The 23299-nt window shown below is 38.1% G+C and overlaps 1 protein-coding gene and 1 non-coding gene across 5 annotated transcripts in view; both read left to right on the forward strand.

Annotated features, from left to right (window-relative positions):
* Positions 1-23299, forward strand: part of Pde4d (phosphodiesterase 4D) — a 1387978-nt gene that overhangs the window by 550290 nt on the left and 814389 nt on the right. Inside the window, exon 1 of one of the 4 annotated variants that reach the window (XM_087896883.1) lies at positions 7805-8259. The exons of the other annotated variants lie outside the window; for them this stretch is intronic. Coding sequence (XP_087753009.1) covers positions 7820-8259 — 440 coding nt within the window. The 5' untranslated portion in view covers positions 7805-7819. Of the gene's footprint in view, positions 1-7804; positions 8260-23299 lie in introns of those variants that run through there. 4 annotated transcript variants of the gene reach the window in all.
* LOC148119675 (small nucleolar RNA snoR99) lies at positions 19964-20064 on the forward strand. Its single transcript, XR_015735058.1, has one exon. It is a non-coding gene; the product is annotated as a small nucleolar RNA snoR99 (small nucleolar RNA).

The raw sequence follows: 23299 nt of genomic DNA on the forward strand, positions 1-23299 counted from the left end.
ACTACCCATGCATAAGAATCCCCAGGGTTCTTTTTATTTTACTAAATATATATCTAGTATTTTCTAGCTCTTTTTCTGAAGTATGGAAATAAAAATCCCCAGTTACTGTAGCCTCTGCTTCCTGTGTGATTACTAATAATCTAGATCAGTTTTCTTCCGCTTAATTGCCATATCCAAAAGGATTTCATTGTTTTTCAGTTTTCAATAACTTATAGGAATAGTCATTTTGGAATAGTCCTTTGCAAACTACATGCAATGTGTGATATCATGTCCTGGTTTCTCACTTTCTTGATCAATTTTGGTGAAGGCAAGTTCAACACATTAAAACAGTTTAGACTACCAGTCTCTCAATGTTTGTTTGTCACCATGTAGAAAATACACTCCCCAGTATGTGGATATCATAATACACTGTTAATACCATCAGTGGATGGCTGGTTTCATATAGATTTAGAGCACAACAATATTAGCTGAAACACTACACTGGCCATCCACTGTCAGCACTGAGTAACCCATCCATGGCCATTTTGCTTTTCAAAGGTCTATGTTCAATTTATTCCTCTTTCTCATCCTTGAAAGATCACTGGGTATGAGCCCAGTTTGGCAGGTCTCAAGTGACACTACAAGTCATCTGACAACAAATAAGTAACCACAATTTGGCCTGACGTTCCCACCTATGTAAACTGTAGTTATGGCTGCAACACTTCAATTCTGGAAAAGTAATTTCAGCAAGGACTCCTTTTTCATAGAGGCTTTTGAAATTTAGAAAGATCATTTTAAGTATATTTTCACATCTGGTTAAAATGACTAAGTATCTAGTTCTTCGACCCTTGTGGTTGGTCCTGGTTTCATAGCAGCAACTTCTTTCACACCATCTCTTTATACACCTTTGAGACAAAGAATGACATTTCAAGGTATACCGATTCTTCTCACATGTTTAATTGTTGAGCACCAGAAGTTAAACATCCTTCTCAAGAAGTCAGCGATTAGGAACATTCGACAGATGGACATTTAGCACCTGAGTAATTATTCTTCAATTGTCAAAAAACACTTTAAATCTTCTGTGACATCTTCTGAGGGATTTGAAACCATCTTCTCATTTTAAGAGTATGCCAGCTGTATACCTGTCCATCATGCTGGAGTCATTTGAGCAAGAAAATTATATACAACTTCAAATACATGTGCCTTGCTGCCTTATACAGAAGCCTTTATACGAGTTTTCTCAGCAAAGCATAATCCTTTCCCAGTGCAAAAAACTATTTTCTCCACTTATGGTAAATATATATATATCCCAGATATCCTTTTCTCCCTTGTTATGTAGAAAGTAAGATTTTTTTCTAATGAATATAGTGTAATATTTTCTAGACATTTTAAGTATTATAATTCTAACTTTAAAATGTAACAATGTGAAAAAAATAACATCTTGAATTTTGCAGGCAAATGGCTGGAGCTAGAAAACATCATTTTGAGTGCAGTAACCCAGACACAGAAAGACAATTATCACATGTACTCACTCATAGGTGGTTTTTAAACATAAAGCAAAGAAAACCAGCCTACAAATCACAATTCCAGAGAACTTAGACAATAATGAGGACACTAAGAGAGACATACATAGATCTAATCTACACGGGAAGTAGGAAAAGACAAGATCTCCTGAGTAAATTGGGAGCATGGGGACCTTGGGAGAGGGTTAAAGGGGAGGGAAAAGGCAGGGAGGGGAGAAGAGAAAAATTGAAGAGCTCAATAAAAATCAAAAAAATGTAACAATGTGTATAGAAATATGATTACCAAATCCAAAGTCTTTATTATGATCCAAATGGATCTCCTTTGATATATTCTAATTTCTAAACAGCCTCCACCTCACTTCATCCTAGGCCATTGGTGACTTGATTATATTCCATCCATAACAAGCTTATCAGTTTCTTTGCACTTGTTTGCCCACAGCCTGTAAGGTTGACTTACTCCTAACATCCTTCAGGTTCCTACTGTTGATGATGCCCTAACATAATAGCCCTCCTCCTTGGCCAGCCTATAGAAAATAAGACACTCAAACATCAGGCTCCAGTTTCTTAAATCATTTGACATATTTACATACAAGTTTGAGTGTTTACTTGTTCCCAATGGAAAAATGAAAAGGTAGGAATTTCCTCTGCGTATCTGTCTTCTCCATCCCTAGAGCATGTTTGGCACATACTAAGCATTCAACAAACATCACCCCAATGAGTGAACAAGCATTCAATTAAATGAACAGGTGTTTTTCATGTAGATTCAGGGTCATACTGGCTACACCAAATATCCACAGAGGCTAGCTTAGTTCTTTTCATACCTGCTGAAAGACATGCTGACATCCAAACATTAAAATGTGAAGAAAATAATATTGTTAGAATTAAACAAAATAGTGTATGAAAGTATTTGATAAAGTGCCAAAATTTAAATGTTCAGTGAATGTAACGCACTTACTTCTAGCCTTTTTCTTTATCTGGTGTCCCAAAGGAAATGCTGGCTTCTGTGTAGTTTGGGTCTATTCATTTCACCTCTTTCTTAACATCCTCTCCCCTTCCACCATCTTCTCACGGACAATACAGTATTGTTTTCCTTCCTATTCTAATGTCCGTGATTTACCTCTACACTCAGACACTTCATATCATAACTACAGACCTTAAATCCAACTTGCCAAGAGGGGCTACTATTGACAAGGTAGCACAGGTATCACATTGCCTTGAAGAGACACAACATGAAGTGATTCTTCACTTGGTGTCTGCAAACTTGCCCACCTGAACTCCCCACAGACCTATGTAATTTCTTCCATTTTCTGGATATCCAAGGAACCTGTATTTCTATTGTGTATTTGTTTATGTCATTCGCTATATATGGTATACACGTACAATCACATGTGAGCTTATACACCATGAGAACAGTCTAATTTCATTTCAACAAATGCTTGTTGTCTTAGCATCAATTTAGAAGCCATTTACTCTTTGTGAAAACTCACGATGCCTTGATAATAGAATATTCTTCCTCGTGGTTTAGAGTTGAAAGCTTGGTCACAAAAACAACATTGAGATATGAGGGTATTTTTGGTGGGGGAGGGGATTCGACCATGAATCTGCCCTAATCAAGTGATTAAGCCATTGAGGGATTCCTAACTTGAAAGCATCACTGAGCTATTCTCAAAACTAGAATATAGGTCCTGATTCAAGGAAACGAGCCATTGGAGAAGTGTGTTCGAAAGGTATGCCTTATCCCTGTGCCATTGCTTCAACCTCTGCTTTTCAGAGGCCCTGAAGTAGGTAGCTCTGTTCTGCCATATACTTCCTATAAGGGTCTACCTGACCACAAACTCAGCAACAGCAGAACCAAGCCACCATGAATTGAAAGTACTGAAACTAATTTTTAGTTTCTAAAGTTATATTCTCAGGTCTTTTGTTACAGCAACAGAAGCTGACTACCATATTCCTCCTAGTATCCCATAAATTAAATTTAGAGGTTTATTATTTCCCCTATAAGATACAAAACTCCTGAGAACATTATCTCTTTGTGTGTCTTCAGTAATTGAGCACTAAAGTATTCATGGGAATTGGCACTTATACAATATTTTCTCTGGTAACAAATGTCATTATGGTGTTAAAATACTGGTTTCTAGTGATACTGAGCCACCAAACAGTTTGATATTGCCATACTGGCAGGAATTTATTGCCATGGTAACCAAAAAAAATATACTTAAGGCAAAGGTTTTAGCTCAACATTAGTTGAACTAAATGGAATAGAAATTTTAATATTATTTATTCTAATATATGTCTGGATATTTCATAGTCTTAAAAACCCTTTCTATATCTCAAAGAAATGTCTGATGCCTGATTCCACTCAATAGCAAGGAGCTAGATGAAATCTGAGGCTATTTGTGAAATCTCTGAATATTTCTAACAACTAGACAATAGTTTGGCCTTGTGTAACACAACCTCCAATGCAATAAATTTCTAACTTCAAATGAACTGACACCAAACTGATGCCCTTCAACAAATGCAACAGCACAGGGGTGTAGGACATATGCAAGATCATAGTCTTGTTTGAGTCTTTCTCTTTTCACCAAGATAGACATTGGCCCTTAGATGTTGTGACATACTCTTTAATTCTGAACTATGGACTAAAAGAACAGATGCTGGTTTTCTGTGAGCTGTGAATTAACATCTTTCTGCTACCCAGAATTATTGACAAGAATGTTCTCCCTTGCTAATAGCAGCACATTGAGTGATTGATTTTGTCATTAGGTAAAACTTGAAATGTGTTGGCACTAGAGGGGGTAATATATAATCTCTATCAAATTCATGGCCATGGCACCAGCCTACCACTTAGTTCAGTTTGTTCAGGAAGAGGACACTATTTGTTTACCTGAGTTTCTATTTTTATTAAGATGTAGATTATGGTAAATAATGATAATATTCAAGAACGCTCCATGTTAACCAATTCATAAAGATTGTCCCAGTTTGTATCCTGTAAAATTTTAAGATCTATGACCAATTGAGAGGGGTAAGAAACTTATGACAAAAAATGACAAAAAAATATCAGAGAAAACCAGTGAGTCATCTGAGCTTCTTACATTTTTGTTGCTTCAGCCAGTTGGAGACTCCCCATATTAATGAATAGAGGTTTGAAATGGAAAAGAGGGGATTCAAGACCTTGAACAGTCTGTGATTTTCTCTAACATGGAAGCAAACAAAATAATCAATAAAATAAATTTTTCTTTGAGATCTGAAAGTTAAGATGCTTTTGACTGCAAGTGTTTGAGACTTGTGACAGGTTAACTAGAAGCACTGACTATATTTATATAATCGTACAATGATGAATTTGGGTGAATGTGTAGTTACCAATAAACAAAGCTCTCTGAAGAGTATCCTTTTGACAGAATATTGAGTTCTCCCCACTAAGGTATTGATTTAATTTGTCAAGCAAGAGTATTGCTTCACAAACTTGATTCTCAATCACATATTCCTTGCAAACTTAGCAAAATCATAAAGCACCAAGTCTTGTCCGGCTTCAAGAAATCTGTGGCTATATATTCTAAATAAGTTCTCCAGTTTATTCTGACAAGTTAAAGTTACTAAAGACTGGTCTAAGAACCAACACCCAGCCTTTAAAACCCTCACAGCTGGTGTTCCCTAGGTACAGGTCAGGTTGCTAACTACTGATGAAAATGATACTTAGAATGCTTCCATATCTGTCAAAAACCATTAAAATTGCCAGCTTGTATTACGCATTTATCTTATTAAAAATCATTGTTGCGAGTATATTTTCATTAGAAATAATCACAAGATTCTGTGGGTTAGGGAGGGTATCATTCTGTACCCAAGAGGCAGGCAGATGATCCAGGTAAGGCCACATTAGTAGGAACAGGTGAGTCAGGAGCCTGCCCGCAATCTCTATTCTATTCAACAACCCTTTAAAATCAATAATCTTTAGCAATTGGGGAAACCTGAAAATTACAAAAGTAGGCAGCATGTCAAAGGGTCTCTATGAACTTAAAAGAGCTCCAGACTTGTAATTGAACGCTGTGAACAATGTAAAGTTTTGTAAAACATAATGACAAGTATAAATAAAAGAAAATATTCCTGAATCACCAGGAAGTAGGAAACGGACGATGAGAAGTGGGCCAGGCTTGAGTTGTTCTGTTTAATCTGGAGAAAAGGATCCTAAATTACTTGACCATTTGCAGTTCTGAGAAGTTAGGAGTTTTAGGTTGAGTTATAGCGCTACAGCTTGAGGTTTAAAATGGGTGGGAAGCGCTTCAGATGAAAGTTGGAATGCGCTTTTCTTTGAAATAGTTCCAGATGTTAATATGGCTAAGAATTACAAGGGAATACAAATCAGATTATGCTTCAGAATACTTTATTATTTTCTTTCTTCTCACATTTGAGAAGATATGGTTCAGTCCCCACTAGGAGATAGAAAATGTTGCCATCACTGTCACACTTGTGTCTTCCAAGGGAGGGTGTTTTAGGCACGGCCAGTTTCAGTCCTCCATATAGGAAAGGACACATCAGAGACCTTTGCCTCCTTTCTCTCTGGACTTCCTTTCTCAGGGCTTGTACATGACTCCCATGTGAACAGAATACCCAGGCTAGTAGGCTGAAGACAAGGGACATGTCCTATCAGGACTAGCCATCGCAGCTGCTCTGGGGTCTTGGGTATAGGATTAAACTGTTGCCAGTGACAGAAGAAGATGTTTGTGTATTTTTACACAAGAAGACGTTTGTCTATTTCATGGACTGCTCTGAGGAGCAAAGAGCATTTATTTTCACTATTGCTACTTTCCTCCCGGCATCTATACTGAACGTTCACTGTGGAGAGATGATTGGATTTTCAACACTCTGAGGGCTCCTGATTTTAAGTACTCTTGTACATATTCATTCATGTTATGACATTCTGCAGAGAACAGAATGATTAAGCTGCCAATGACTTATTGTGAGTTCAAAATATCTGACAAATAGCGGATGGTGTACTGTGTTGACTTCCACAGTGACAAATCATAGAATTAATCGTGAGGAGATGGCATATATGATCCTTAAGGACTGTGACAGTATCAAAGAAGTGCATGGAACGCCCTCATAGTGCTCTGAAATATCTTAATGTTTTAAAAATATTTGATCCTGCAAGAAAACATTAATTCTAGGAGATTAAAGTTGAATCCAGACTGTAGCATCAAGTGTGACTATTTCTGCTGGATTGATGGCACACTGTGTTTTAAAAATGCTTTGGTAATAGAGCTGTGTTCCGTCAAATGTGGCAAAAAAAAAGCAAATTGCAGCCAGGCTCCGAAGGTAGCAACTGCTGAAGATAACCAGCCGTATGTAATGGAAAAGATACCCCAAGCTTAAGCGTGTCCAGAGAACTCAGCTGTAGCTCTCTAAGCAAAAGACCGTTCATTTTTATTTTCAGTTAGCTCTCCTCTCCAGGACCAAAACACTAGCTGGAACATCTCCAGAAGGAAATAGTGTGAACATTCTTCCTGCTGTAGGAACGATTCACAGAATATTTAATCCTGTGTCTCAGAGACAGACTAAATTGACCTTACATATTAGATCTCTATGCAGATTCAAATCTTTGCCACACACAGACACAGTATTCCTTGCAACTTTGACAGGTTGCATCCCTTTTCTTTGGAAGCCCGCTTCCTGCGACTCATTTTCAACAAGCTCTGAGAACCAGCCAGGAATCATCAAATGCATTTCTGTGAGAGGAGAGGACCTAGTCAAGCAGCGAGGAGCAAACCTCGGGGCAGCGGGGAGCAGGAAGGGAGGGAGGCGCGGGCACAGGGAGGGGAAGGAGCTAGAGTGCTGGCCTGACTCCTGACTGGCTGGAGTGGTTTTGGAGAAAGTCAGAGCACCAGCTGGCCAGCCGGGAGCTGTCCAACTTTTCAGCAGCTCTGAGCTCCAGTTTCAGGTGCCCGGACTCAAGAGCAGGCTACTGCTGCGAGACAGCTTCTAGCTGCCAACATTTCCTAATCTCCTCGGCTGTGCCCCGAGAAACGAAGAGAAGAGGGGGAGGAAGAAGAAACCGACCATCAGAGAAGCCGTGCATCCGAGTCTTGGTTACTTGGGAGCAACCACCGCGCGTCCCTGCCTTGTCCACCTAGTAAGGATCCCTGAGCCATTCCGTAATCGCACCCGCTAGCAGAGCCCCCTCTCGGTGGCCTGGAGCCTCTGGCCGCTACAAGTCGGAAGCTGAGCCCAGTCTCTGTCTCGGGAAGCGGCGGCAGCAGTAGCCCGAAGGCGCTCGGGCTAGCTCGGTGGACCCGGCGGGGCAGCGGTGCACGGAGCCGGTCAGGATGGAGGCAGAGGGCAGCAATGTGCCGGCCCGGGCGGGCAGCGGCGAGGGCAGCGACGGCACCGGAGGGGCTGCACTCAAAGCCCCTAAGCATCTCTGGAGGCACGAGCAGCACCACCAGTACCCGCTCCGGCAGCCCCAGTTCCGCCTCTTGCACCCCCATCACCACCTGCCCCCGCCGCCACCACCCTCGCCCCAACCCCAGCTGCAGCCACCGCCACCGCCCCCACTGCCGCCACCCCCGCCGCCGCCCGGAGCTACCCGTGGTCGCTACGCCTCGAGCGGGGCCAGCCGCGTCCGGCACCGCGGCTACTCGGACACCGAGCGCTACCTGTACTGCCGCGCCATGGACCGCACCTCCTACGCGGTGGAGACGGGTCACCGGCCCGGCCTGAAGAAATCCAGGATGTCCTGGCCCTCATCGTTCCAGGGACTCAGACGGTGAGTCGAGAGCGCCCCCTCCCCCACTCTGGCAAAGGGTCACCTCCCCTCTTCTCCAATTCTCCCTGTTAGTTGCTCAACACGAATCTTGGAATCCAGGGTCAAATACAAGAAACTCAGGGAGGGTGAGCAGGGGCGTGTCTGTCCTTGCCCTGGAAGATACAATTCAGGTGTGAAATAGATACGAAAGTACAGCATAATTGTTAACTGGTGTGTGTGTGTGTGCGTGCGTGTGTGTGTGTGTGTGTGTGTGTGTGTGTGTGTGGTGTTTCACTGGTTTATTTGTGCCAAGCGCCTCCCTCTCCCCACTCGTTTCCATCCCACCCCAGCAGTAAGATTAAACCTAATTCAGTTTGTATCTAGTGGAGGGAGGGTGAAGGCGCGAAAGCTGGGGGTGGGGGAGGCTGCAGTCCAAGCCTGGAAACCATCCATAAATCTGTCCAACGCACTCCGAAAGGAGGGCTCTGCCAGGCAGATCTAACCCGAGAGGGCACAGGGTGTGGAGGAGACCAGTTGGTCGCAGGAATTGCAGCACAGGGCTTGCGAACAACTCTTGTCAAGTTCAGAAGTAAATTGAACAGCAAAGGGGAGAACAAACACGTGGGTGACTTGGAGAGTTTGGAGCAAAATGTTCAGCAATCCTTATGAGAGAGAAAGAGGAGGGATGGAAGTGAGGATGCTGTGGGAGTCAGACTGCGTCGGTGTGTGTGCGCGTGTGTACACTCAGAGTGGGGTGGTAGTGGTGGTCCCTGAGCCACCCTGCTAAGAAGCCATCTCGTTTTAGCAGCAAGCAAGGCATGGAGATTTGATTATAGTGATTTCCCCTTAACATAACGTGCTCTGGGAGACAGGGCAGGGAAGCCACATGTCAGCTTGGAGTTTTAATAGCTGCCATGGAAATGAGTAGTGTAAAGGACAATTACAGCGGCTGAGCAATCACCTCATTCTTAACTCAAGTGTGGAGGTGGATTTTGGCCCTATTTGGTGGTAAGGGCATGGGTCCCTCCCCATACACACACACACACACACACACACACACACACGGGGTGGGGGATTTTACATACATGCACACAAAGTCACACAAGGGTGTTAGGAGTAGCTGATCTTTCCCATGCTCATTGGCAAAGGGGGACTGTCATCTAGCCTCAGATAGGGGCAGGCACTGATGCCTCCCTAGCCAGCCCCCACACTGGACAATGGACAATTGTGCATCAGAGCAGGCTGTGTAAACAGGAAAACCTGGGGCTGAGATCATTTGTCTAGCTCTGACTGACAAGAGGTGGCATTAATCAGAAAATAATAATGGTTTCAACTGTATGTTTACATGAGGATGTGCATGTGTAAATATGTCTCCCCATGTGCTGTATTCCCTACGAAACAAGAACATCTAGCCAATCAGTATCCTATCCTTCACGCATGGCCATTCTTTCAGCCGGAATGTATGTATCACTTTGCTCTTTTCTTCCCTGGCTTCCTTGCTTTCCCTGTTGATGGTACTGTGTCTGTTAAATGTGAAAACGGAGAGCTGCAGCTAATCTCAATTCAGACCATTGTGAAGTTTGATGACTGATGCTAATTGCAAACATTAATAAATCAATACACAAGTTTCATTGTCTGTGGTGCACATTGCTCCATCACAATGTAGTTTCACTCTTTGTGTAAAGAGCAGGTCATCCTCCCCAGTGACTGAGCATCAGACCGTAGAGGCCCATAATATCAGAATAGGGACGAGGAAATTATTCTGCACATTCCACCTATTCATAGAAAAATGTGGTCATGAGTCCTTAATAAATATGAAACAAAATAAGTATTCTAGCTTAATATGTGGGTTGATTGCATTTGTGGAATATTTTAATTGACTACATTTTTAATAAAATAGATTTGTTTTGGGGGAATGGAACTGAGCAAAATAAGCTAATTGGAATGGAAGCATAGTATCATTGGTTTGAGTTTATTTTTTGTTATGCTCTACACATTGATTAATTGTTCTATCTGAAATTACTTAATTGAATGGTTCAGAGAAAAACTAAGATGTGTAATATTTACATGCTGTCTCAATTGTGGCTCATCTGATATATTAATGCTATACTATTTAGGATTCATGACTTTAAATTCTTTATATCACTTGCTGCGTATTTCCCACATGTTCACACACTGATTGTAATCTTTTCTTGAATAAAATTCATTTGCAAATTAATATGCTTCCAAAAGGACATGGATATTGTTATCATTCTTTAGAAAAAATGGTAGCTGTGGTTTAAAATAATTAGGGAACTTTCATGTCAATTGCCTTAGTTGGCTCTTCCAACAAGGTTCAGTTGAACCATATTATCTCCATTTTATAGACAAGAACACTGAGCCCCAGAGGATGTAAGTAATTTGTTCAACATCACACAGAGTAGAAGGGCCAAAATTGAGACTGAAATGCAGTTCAGCTAAGGCCTTCCTGAAATAAATGTGTGTAGTTCCTGGCTTAAGTTGACAGCATCAAGAATATGTGAAACCATCCATGAAATTTATGTCAACTTATACTACAAAGTATAAGCCCAATAAACAAAAGAGAAATATTTAAATCATCCTAAAAGTGACAGCGTAAGTATCTGGAAGCAATATGGGCTTTTAATCTTTATTCTCAACTTGTCCTGTCCAATTAAGCTGGTATCAGTTATCACAAGACAAACTTTGAATTAGTTAATTAGTTGATTTTGTATAATATATAATAATAAACATGAATTTATGAATTAATGTCTAGAGACCTTAAAAATAATAAAAACACTGCGACTACTTTTACTTACCTTATAGGGTACCAAAAAGGGTACAAGTTATGTTTGGACACACACACACACACACACACACCATGATCTGAATAGGAATTTAAATTGTCTGTGAAAATTAATGTATGAAAAAAAACCTCTTTATGAATGCTGGGAAAAATGATGACCTATGGATTATTAAGAAAGTTATGTCTCTGGAAAGCTATTTCTAGCATGTACAGCAGCGTGGCCAGATGTTATTATCTTGGCTTCAATTCTGAGCATTAATTATAATATGTGAGACAATGGGGAAGAGGCATTTATTTTTAATGAAAAAATTGATATCACCAGGAAGGATATAGACCTCACACAATGATGGTCAATTTCTTTGGTTTTATGGAAAATGTGACTGTATCTTATGCATTTTGTATTAAGATGTATCTAACCAGGTAAATTTGTTTATTAATATCAATACAGGATGGATCTGGAAGAGTGAAAATTTCAAAGATAATAAAATAGGTCTTATCAAGAGAACTAAGTGAAATACCAACAAATATTAAGATACCTTTAAGTTGTATATATCAAATTTATTATTTCCAATAATAACCGTTCAAATTACTGTAGCTGTTTAGCTTAACTGATATCAGCTCTTCCTTTTATTTTTCTTTATATAACAAAATAGTTTCCTTATTAGAAAAGTGTATTTAAAACTTTACAATAGCTGGAAATTCTTATTAAAGAATAAGTATTGGATACTCAAACATCATAGGTGACTTTTGATTCTATAAAAACATTCTAGATGACAGAGATGTAAATATCATAAAAGTGATATTTGAGTTAGGAAAGTTAGAGAAAAACAGCTGAAAAAAACATTACAATGAATATAAATCTAAGTGTGCTGTAACCTTGACGTGGCATTAGCTTTTTAAGTGCATGGACCTCTAATGTAGGAAAGGAAGTTGTACATTGTCATAGTACAGTACTCTTAAGATCAACGTGAAGACAGTTGTGACTCAGTGGCTGGGCACTGGCATAGCATATTCAAGGCCCTGGTTAGAACTATAGCTCCACTAATAAAATATTAATCAAAAATTTACTCTTCTGGATTAAGAGAGCTATTCTCCATTTTTTAAAAAAAAATTGATTTCATCAAAGACTTTTACTGCAGCAATTTTCTTCAATGAGCTGTGTAAATATAATCTAAGTTTGTGGTGCAAATCTTGAGTTTCTCATTAAAAAAACAATCTGTGGGGACATTGGCCATGGGGTCAGGATTTATCCCTGGTGTTTGAACTGGCTTTTGGGGGCAAATTATCTTTGAAGGAATACTTGTTTAGCCTAGATATTGGTGGGAAGGGGGGTTGGTCTTGTCGGGAAGTGAAGTGTTAGATTTTGTTGACTTCCCATGGAAAGCCTCACCCTTTCTGAGGAGTGGATGGAGCGTGGGTGGGGGAAAGGGTGGGATGAGAGGAAAAGAAAGAGTGGGAACGAGAGTAGTTATGTAAAATGAGAAAAAATTGTATTAAAAATATTTTAGTAAAAAATTATAATCTCAAGAAAACAAGAACAACAAAAAAAGAGATGTAATTTACACTGTGTTTCAATAAATTCAAGTTTGGGGATTTATAAAAAAAACTTATTTTTATATTTTTATTCTTTCAATGTTTTATAACCTGTATAATGTTGACACATTTAAAATTTAATTAAAACACTAAATATTAACAATATAAGAAAAGGACATGTTTTTCTATTTCTTTTTGTTTTCAAAATAGTAATAGATGTCTAGAAAGAAAATAGATTTAAACATTTTCTCCTTGTTTTTTTTTTTTCCACTGAAAGATTGTCTTTTTAGCATTTTAAAATACCTTTTCTGACAGCATGTTCCGAGACGTTAATGTGTTAGAAACACATTGTGAGTCTATCATCTTATAATTTGGCTCTGGAAACTTGAACCTTCTATCTCTCAAGGAATTGGTGGACAGAGGAGGCAAAACCTGGGGGGTGGAGATAAATTTTCAAAAGAGTATGTGTAAAGAAAGGAATTTGTCTTCCAAAATGGAATGTTTGTACAGTCTTACTTTTTCAAGTTGACTTCAGTTGCTCACTCCATGGCAGTATTGGGGGAAAAGAACCGTTGTCCACAAACAAAGGGAACAGCTAACCTGCCTGAATACCACCCATCACATTCCTGCAGAATTGTGTCCTGAATGTTTTAATTGCTCATCCAGTTCATTGGCAGAAGCAGAGTGCAATTTACACCCTCCATGTCTCTTGACAACTAATTCACATTTATACATTATGGCCATCTATTTTGCTCTGTTTTGTTTCATTAGAACACCAGGTCTTAGGCAGTCAGGGTTGTCTTTGAACTCACTAAGTATCTGAAACTGGCTTGAATTCCTGATCGTCCCCCAGGCCCCACCTGCTGGGATTACAGGCATACATCACCATGTCTGGCTTTGTGGGTGGGCCTCTTTTTATTAACCAATGTCCTCATCTTCTAAGCAATAGCCTTAAACTAAAAATGTAAAATTACCGTGGAATTACCCTACCATGCTCTTGAAACTGCAGTATTCAGATGTTGGGGAAAAGTGACTTCGGAAAATACTCTTTTCACTTGCCTTTGTGAAGTGATTCTTACACTTCAGCCCGCCCCACACCCCACGCCCCACACCCCACACAGAGTGATAGGTTGGTCATTAGCTTAATGTGTGTTTAAAGAAGTATCTGGAGAAATATCCTTAAACACTGCATGAATTAATTATCTGAAAATATTAATTCTTTTTAAATTATTCAAATGTCTCGAGTCTAACATTGAAAAAACCAAGTCTGTCTCACAGCCAATTAGCCAAATTCACATTTGAAAATATGTAATCTGTGCATCTATAACTTAAATGCTATCATTTCACCTCATATCAGCAATATTGCTAAGGGATTATAGCAAGTAGTACTGTATTATATTTCAAAAAATGCCATCGTTATTTTTCTGCATTTAAAAATAGGAATGCTAATTTTTCCCAAAGAGATGATATTTTGTGTTGTATTTTTTTTAAAAGCTCATTGACGAAGTTTGTGTGACTCCATACATATACATTTTCCAAGAGTGTCCTCTACCATGTGAGCTATGTGAGAGCTTACCTGAGACTCAAGGTTTTCTCTGATAGCTGTGTAATCATGTGCAGTTATTGATGTATCTCAGTGTATGGTGTCACCGTTTATCCCTTTGTCCTAAGCCACTGGTTTTTCTTGGCCCTTTTTCTCCCATAATGTTGGATGTCAGAGACCACTGAGATCTTCCAACTTGACCTCTGAAGTACCACACCTTCCCTTTGATATTTCCCTCGGTGAAACACTTACAACATTCAGGCATTTGCAGTAGCCTGGCATGACCGGCAATTCCCACTTCCACTATCCTCCATTTATTTCTCGTGCCAGATGTCAATCACATTGTCTCCTTGTTTGAAATCTTAGCGTAACTCCTGTTAGCCTTTGAGATAAGATCTAAATCTCTTTGTCTGGATCTTTGGAATGTTAACCTTGTCTATCTTACTTATAGAAAATCTTACTATTAATCCCCACATCCACCAAACCTATCAAACACTCAAATTCTTGTCAAAGATAGATTCTCAGTGTGCCATCCCCTTTTTTTCTGAAAAATGTTCTTCTTTCTAGTTCCTTTCCTATGGCCTGTACCACCCCATTCTTATCTCTTTTAAAGAATTAAATAATATCTCTTTGGACCACTAAGACATACTAGGCATGAGTGAGAGAAATAGTCTTCCCCAAGGAAGGGCATACCGACTGGTTATCCTACAGCAAATGCTCAGCCCTGAAACCAAATACATATAAGATATACACACACACACACACACACACACACACTGAGCAGGTTGGATTTATATATTTAGGAACATACATAAATGTGTGTTAATGTGTGTGTATGTGTGTATTTGAATTTGAAAGTGAGAAAAGGGGATTCATGGGAAGGGTGGAAGAGAGGAAAGGGAAATGATGTAACTATATTATAATTTCAAAACCTGAAAAATTATAACAAAAAAGGAGATCCATTTGAATTCATATTTGCCAACCTTGGAGCCTTTCTTACAAAAGAGGGGGTGATATTCTTTTGTATATTATATTTCAGTAGTTAGCAACTATAATTTAATCATTGACAATATTGTCTCTTCCTTTGGGCATTTAAAAGTTTTACATAAAGTATGGCTTATATGGGTACTCAATAAATGATAAGATTTTAATGTGGAAATAACAATGAGACCTAGTCTTTTTTATTTGAGCTCTCTCAGACAGGATATATTTGATTTCCTTAATAATATCTATGAAGCGCACAGAGCCAGTGATATTTTGCTCATTTTAGAGGTTATGAAAGGAATATTGTCTCTTGGAAAAATAGATGCATATCCATTTCCAAATACAGGATTTAGACATGAGTTTTAAAAGCCCTCGGCTGATGATATCCTCATAATACTGGCGTATCTGCTGGTACCCGGTGCTATCTGATGAGAAGCAGCCTATAATTTGATTTAAAATATGAGGGCTGAGGGGAATTACAGTGATTATGAGGAGGGATAGCACTTTTCGTCTACCTTGTGAGAATGTTACATCAGAATAAAATAACCCTGAAAGAATCCCTCCCCTTTAATTTAGACAGATGCCAATGGAGTCTATCCTCACCTCTGCATCTGAGGGCTCAGAGAATCCCCTGGGATGTGGCAGAGTTCAAGGACATGATCATCATGTTCTCAATCCGTGTCCTGGATACATGAAAGTTAAGATTCTGTGCTTTAACATTAACTAAGCTACTGACTTAATCCACTAAGGGAACGACTGTGAGAACATCATGTGTATGGGTGATGAGTCTCATTAGGGTAGCTGAAGTGAAGCAGCATGAATGATATATTTTTTTAAGTGTATAATACTGCAAGCAGTAAAGGCTTTAGAGGTTTTAAAACCAACATAGTCTCAATAAATATTTAGGGAATTATTTCACTTGGACTTTGATTTAAATATTTATAAGAGTAGTAAACATTTTGAAAAAGAAGCTTTTTTGTCACCAATGTGATTTTAGAACACATCATATGGGCTAGTATTTCAGGTGGTATGGTATTAACTCATGAATAAACTATGCATTCGTGGAATGTAAAGAAGGCAAGAATGAGACTCATGAATATATAAAATTGATGGGGCTGGTTAGGGTAGCATCCCAACTCATTGTATGTATGGTAAGTTAATGCATGGTATTCATTGGCTTATTGAAATAAATGTTTTACCTCATGGTACAAAACTAATACTTAAAAAAAGTAGTAAAATGTGTAAAATCAATAATAAAATTATGAAAAGCATAGGAAAATGGACAAAGGACATAAAAAGATCATTTTAATAGAAATATTGATGATAAATATGTATTTATTTTTTATCAGGCTAACTATGGAGTAAAATTGAAAATACACGTTATGTAATTTTTTCATTTATCATTTTTTAAGTGATAGAAAGATGAACAATTCAAAGGAGCTAGAAGTATAGAGAAGTACCCATCTTTTTTTAAAAAGACAGTTTTAGTGTAAGATATAAATTAGGAAAATGTTGATGAGTAATCAAACAACATGTATCAATGTTTTGTACAAATGCCTTGCCAAAATAATTCTAAGCATGGGAATTTGGTTTAAGAATATAATTAAATGCATAAGCAAAGAAGTACTATATCACAACACTGCACATACCAGCAAATATCAGAAAATTACCCAGCTATCTCTCAATGGACAATTAAAATAAAATGATGTTATACCTGCAACAAAAGACTGCTACATTAAAAAAAAATCAAGAAAGATCGTCTGATAAACTGTAGTGATAAACTGTATGTGTTGTTATGTGAATGAAAAAAATTTGGAGAATAGAACACAGACTATGACTCACGTTAATATTCTGCATTTATGAATATTTATATTTACATGTCTCTTTTTCTTTCTTTCTCTCCCTTTTCTTCTCCCTCTCCCTCCCCTTCTCTTTCTTCCTCTCTGCAACCTCTGTAGAAGCAAAACGCTGCCAATTGTTTCAGGCATTTAAAGAAGAGGTAGTTAGGAGGTCTTTGTTTTTCTACTTTGTGTTCTTTCTTTTTACTTGATTTCCTTAAAAAACAAGTCAACATAAACTGAATCAATATACAATATACAAAAATAATATTTTTCTTTGCATTGTATTTTCTACCTAATTTTGTCACTATATTTTGTTCATAACCCCTTTCCTCCCTCACTTCTAAAAATGAAAAATGTTGCATTATGAAATAATTTAGAGCAAGGTAAAACAAAACAAAAACACCATAATGGAGAAAATAACAGCATGGAGATAGTGTGCAATATGAAAGCAAACCTGCCATGCCATTGATTAATGATTAATTGCCAAAAACAGCTCAGAGTTTTGACTGTGTGCTTTCTAACAGTGAATTCAAAAAAGGAAAACATCAGTTTAAAATGCATGTATGCCTGGAGGTTAACAAATGAGTTGATTTATGAACACATTTTTTGTGAACTGTAAGAATCCAAAGAAATATTTCCCTATGCTGTCTTACAAGAAAAACACTATGGGACATGATGCACACGGTTTCATCAGCTTCTCTACACTTCATCAAGTGTGAATTAAGTATGAATTCTGCTTATAGCTGCAACTGTGTTTTTATGAAGCTATGTATTTATGTCCTGTTGTTGAAGACATTCAAAGTCTACCAGTATGGGAGCCTCAGTTGACATATTTTTTGTGAATCTTTTATTTATTTACTTTTATGGTTTGAGCATTTCATTCATTTATATTACATGTTTTGGTCAGTTACACCTCTCGTACCCTCCTCTCCAATTCCTCAACTAACTCCAATGATTTTTTTCTTCTAAATTTCATGAATTCTGTTCTTAAACCTGGTGTCCACTTAGAGCTGTCTATTGGCATTCTTCACGGTTCTTTTCCTTCTGCTCTGAATGTGCTACTTGTTATATTAAAGGGAGATTGATTGGGGGCTGACAAGATGGCATAGTTGGTAATGTTTACTGTGCAGTCATGAGGACCTGAGTTCAATTCCCAGGACCAAATAAAACAGCCAGGCATCATGGAACTCTTGTAATTCTAGAGCAGATAAACTGAGATAGAAAGACGCCTGGGTTCATTGACCACCTACCTCTGCTAATTGAGGAGGCTCAGGCCGATGAGTAACCTTGTTTCAAACATCAGGATGTATGGTGCCTAAGGAGGAGCAACACTTAAGTTTATCCTCTGCCTTTCATGTACAAGCATATTATCACATGTACATACACACGCACACACATGCACACACACAGAAAAGTAGATACTTTTCTAGCATGGTATTCTAGACATTCTCCTCTCGAGGCAAAGTTCAGTCTTATGTGCTCGTTCAGATAACTGAATTTTAGTTGCATGCTTTATTGTTTCCCCACAATTAAATACTGTTTGTTTCAATGACTCCCCCAACCACTACTTTTTGACTCGATTTTTCTCTGTAACAGCAGCTTTCAGGCAGGTCCACCTGACTGACTCAAGCTTGGTCCTGACTTAAAATCCACCAATCTAAATTCAGTCTCTTTTCCTTGCTGGTAGGACATGGAGCTGAAGAAACTCAGTCTGGCTCACCAGGTCTCCAATTTCTGACATGATGTGACCATTTCATTCTCCAAATATTTATTGCTTTGTTTATTTTTTTCCCCTCACTTCCCATTGAATAGTCCAGATAAACTAATTACAAGATGCTACCCCAGTAAACACATGGGCCTATGTCAATCAAATGTTAGGGGGATTTGCTCTCAGTCATTCTCTGAACACTGAGAAGAACACCTTTTGTTTATTGTGATTGTTCCATTTACCTAACAGGAAGATGCATTTTTATCCTAACTGGAAGTGATTTTAAATCCTAAGATAAAATTTTGGTGTCTTCTCAGTATTTTCTTTTTTTTTTTATCACTACTTGGACTCATTTTCATCATCTGAGGTCTTTCACTGTATTGAGGACCAGGATCTCATCTAGGGATCATTTTCCAGGGGTTTCTACTACTCTGAAATCAACCTGGGTGTTTCAAGGTATTGACTGAAGAAAAATCATCAAACACTGATAGGTAGTTTATGTTCTCATCACATTTTGGAAAAATAGACAACAATATAATAATGACATTCAAGGGAATATATGCTTAAGAAGCAAATATCTGTACTAACAACTCAGAACTGGCCACAAACACAAGGTCTTTTGTAAATCATAATACAGGTACGGTTCCACTTGAGTAGGCATCCGTCCATATCAACTGGTGTGTCTTCCCATGCAGGAGCCTGTGCATGCTTCCCTCCATTTGAGATGTTTGTGAAACCTTTCCATCCTTTAGTTTTCATAATATATTCATACCTCAAAATTTTATACAAAACAACATATTTTGGATAAAATATTCTCAGCTCCCCCAAGCCTGTTATATACTGTGTAGTTTTCCTTTATAGCATTTGTGATATTTTAGCTGCATGGTTAACTTTATCTTTATCTGTTTCATGTCAACATATTTTAACAAGCAATAAACTCTTCTGCAAGCGTGCATCAATTTTGTTTCCACCTAAACACAACACTTTCATGCCATTTACACTACAAGAATTAGTAAAGAAATAAAACCCAGAGTTTATAAGATTGCCCCTTGATAAAAGTAGCAATCTATTACTTTAATGAGAAATAATTTCAAATTCAGGCAATCTTCCTTATGAGGTTGGTTTTTTTTTTCCCCGTTGTTGGTGGTGAACGTGGTAGCAGTTTTTGCATACAGAACTTATAACTTGTTTTACAGGAAAGGCACTGAGTTCTAGAAAGGGCAAGTTATATCTGATAATAGGATATTACTTCTGGAAAGAAACCTGTCAATCAAGAAGTCAGTGAAGTAGTAGCATCGTAGACTATCAAGACTGTGCTACTGTGGGAAGAGGAAGAAAACAAGATATTAATTTTATGCCACTTTGTTAGCACAGTGATTTAACTTCGTGCTAATCATTTAACCTTTACTTATAAACTAAAAATATTTTCTCAATATTCTTTGTTTTTGTCCACCCGGGTCAAACAAACGTGAAGTATATATAACTACTCAGACCCTCACCATCTGGCAGTTCCTCGAGACGTAGAGATCTTATCAAAATAATTTCTTTATTCATAAAGTAAAAGCCAACCAAATTATCCAAGAACTTTCGCAACAGTGGGGTCAAGGAAGTGTGTGCACCATTATTCTGACAAACTTGTGTTCTTAGCTTCACAAAGGTTTTACTTGGACTATGCGCTTGTCTTTTATTTTTGTAAGGTTACACAAGCAAGTGGGTTGTTAGTTCTGTTGACACGGAGTATTCTGTAGGACAAAACTACAACAGTGTATTGACAAATCATTAGTGACAGATTGGAAAATATTTTGTGATCATATTATAATACTGTAGGCAGAAAAAAAATCTAACAAGAAAGAACAGTTTCATGTTGTTTCTATGGTCACAATGGCACAGAGATCCTTAACTCACCTGCATTAACACATCCTTTATGGGGTCATGATGTTCATATGAGTTCAAACGTAATGATGACTCATCTTATTAAATAGATAGAAAATGAAGAAAAATATTATAGATTCCTTCATATAAAAAAATCTACCTCTTTTGTTAAGCTTAAGACATGATTCCATGAGCAACTGGAGTATATGAAAAGCAAGTTCAAGATGAGAAATTTTAAAGAAGTGATCTGTCTAAGCTGGATAGCAGGTTTAACAATATTGATCCAGAAACTGCATTAAATGGTTGTAACTTATACAAAGTTATGAAAACATTTAAGAGAAGCTACTGAAGACACACCGTCTATGGAAAAGCAATGTCACATACCGGCCCCCAGTCAGTCTGGCAGCCTGCTTATTGCCTTAGGCACTACTCTTTTGTCTGCTCATTTGACGTGAAAGTTTAATGTAGTTAATGAATAGTTTGGATCTTATCCACTATGATTAAAACCCTACCTGTAATGAATAAAAAGAAATTGAATTAAAGAAGACAAAGCTGAAATACAATCATTTTTTATTAAATATACACAAGCCATTGGTTCCTGGTGGGATATCACTGTCAGCTGACTGTGATTAGGTATAGTAGACACAGTGAAGATGTGTCTTTAGTAGTTGACTAAAGGCTGAAGGGCTCTCACATCGAATGGATATTCCAGTGTTCCTGCCAAAATGTGGTTCTCCAATTATTAATCGGCATGCGTAGAACAGGCCAGGAGAACCAAAGAATTGGTTCCTTAATTTTCCCCATGATGTCAGCAAGGCACGGAGATTTTAATTATGGAAGTTACATAGCCTGTTTTGAGATTTCAAGCCCATTTATCAGATACATGGTACATCAGATGGGAAGAAATTGGGGGTGTCATTACAGTGTCCATTGCAGTAAACTAAGTGAGATTCAAGATTGCCAATATTGAGCCGATGAACTGGACAGACAGTTCTCAGAAAAGGACACAAATGGCCTATAAGTATTTTTAAGGTGTTCAACACCCTTACTGATCAAGGAAATACAGATTAAATCTACCTGGATATTATAACTCAGCCCAGTCAGAATAACCATCACTTATTGAAAAAAAAAGAGATAGAATAACAGTAACAACAACAACAGCAACAAAAGAATGAAAAGAAACAACAGCACTTACTGGGGTAAAGATACTTTTACTGCTGGAGGAGTGTAAGTCAGCACAGCTACAATGGAAATGAGTCTTGATATTTCTTAGAAAATTAAAAATAGAATTACCATATGATTACCACTTTTGAGCATATGCCCAAAAGACTCTACATCCTACCGCAGAGATATTTGCATATCCATGTGTATTGCTACTCTTCAAAAGAGAAAGGAAGTTCCTCGAAGTCCATCATCAGGAGGCTAAACAATGAAAAGATGGTCCATACGTACTATGGAAGTGTTCAGCCGTAAAGAAAAATGAAGCTTGTCAAAAAAACGGGTGATGTGAAAAGTATTAAGTGAGGTAGCCCAGACTCCGAAAAACAGCTCCCACATGCTCTCACCAGTGTGCTGCCTAGGTTCAAATTTTTACATATGTATATTAATGGGCAATATGGATATAGTCCAGAAACATAGGAAGACACCTTGAGGGAGATGAGACACAGAAAAGTAGACTGTAGAAAGTAAAAAGTACAAGTGACATGAAAATATATAGAGGCACTGGGTGGGATGGAGGATCCAAGGAGGGGAAAGGGCAGGGAGAGTGGCAGGGGGAGGGACAATGGCAGGGAGGAACACCCGAAACAAAGTATGCATTAAAATGATATAAGAAACATGTGACTTATAATGCTAATTTTAAACTTAAGGTATAAAAAGAAAAAAAATGATGATAGGGCTGGAGCTAATGATGTGGAAGGAATGATGGCAAAGAAGATCTGAGTTAAAGGAATATTTTCTAGAGGAAATAATGTTTGCTAGTTGGTGATTTAACACCATAAAATAAAATAATCTACTAGCAGGATTCAAGGAAAATATGATTAAGGAATCCATAAGTATCTGGGCATGCAAGGAAAATATAAAATATTAATCACCTTTCGGCTTCTCTGCAGTCATCCTAATTGCTAGTTTATAGTGGGGGCAAATCTGAAATATTAATCAAGGCAAACAATTTAAAAGTATTCAACTGCAGTTTAAATTTGTAGTGCTGTTTTTGTAGATGAAAAATTATTGTGCCATTGTAATAAGTAGAACAAATGCTGTTTTATTATGGGCACGAAGTAGATAGGTTCCAATGAAGACCACTACAGATTCACACATTCCTTCAAATTGGTTCTCTGATCACGTTTGAAACTGGCGAAGAATATCATGTCAAATTATACCCTCTTAGGAGGCCACATAAAGCTTAATGAACTATATGTGTGTGTGTTTGTGTCTGTTTTATATGTGTGTGAGTTTTTGTGTGTGTTTTTGTGTATGGGTGTGTATGTGTGTGTTTGTGTGTGTGTGAGGGGGGGGAGATCTATCTTTTTCTGTCTCCAACTCCAAGTTTTCCAGCTTTTGTCTGCTAATCAACCGTTTCTGTGCACACCAATCCCAGGAAATCCACAGACGATGGTGTATGTCTGCATACTTTTGAAACCTTGCCTAAGCTTTTTCCCCCAGTTTATCAATTGAATTTCGTTTTTGATATTTACCGATGGCTATTATCCATCTCCATATAATTTCTAACTATACTGCTAACTTTTGTATTTGTTATACCACATTTGTTAGACCTA

Source organism: Myodes glareolus, chromosome 15 (assembly GCF_982192425.1).
Source record: "Myodes glareolus chromosome 15, mMyoGla1.1, whole genome shotgun sequence".
NCBI classification, from domain to species: Eukaryota; Metazoa; Chordata; class Mammalia; order Rodentia; family Cricetidae; genus Myodes; species Myodes glareolus.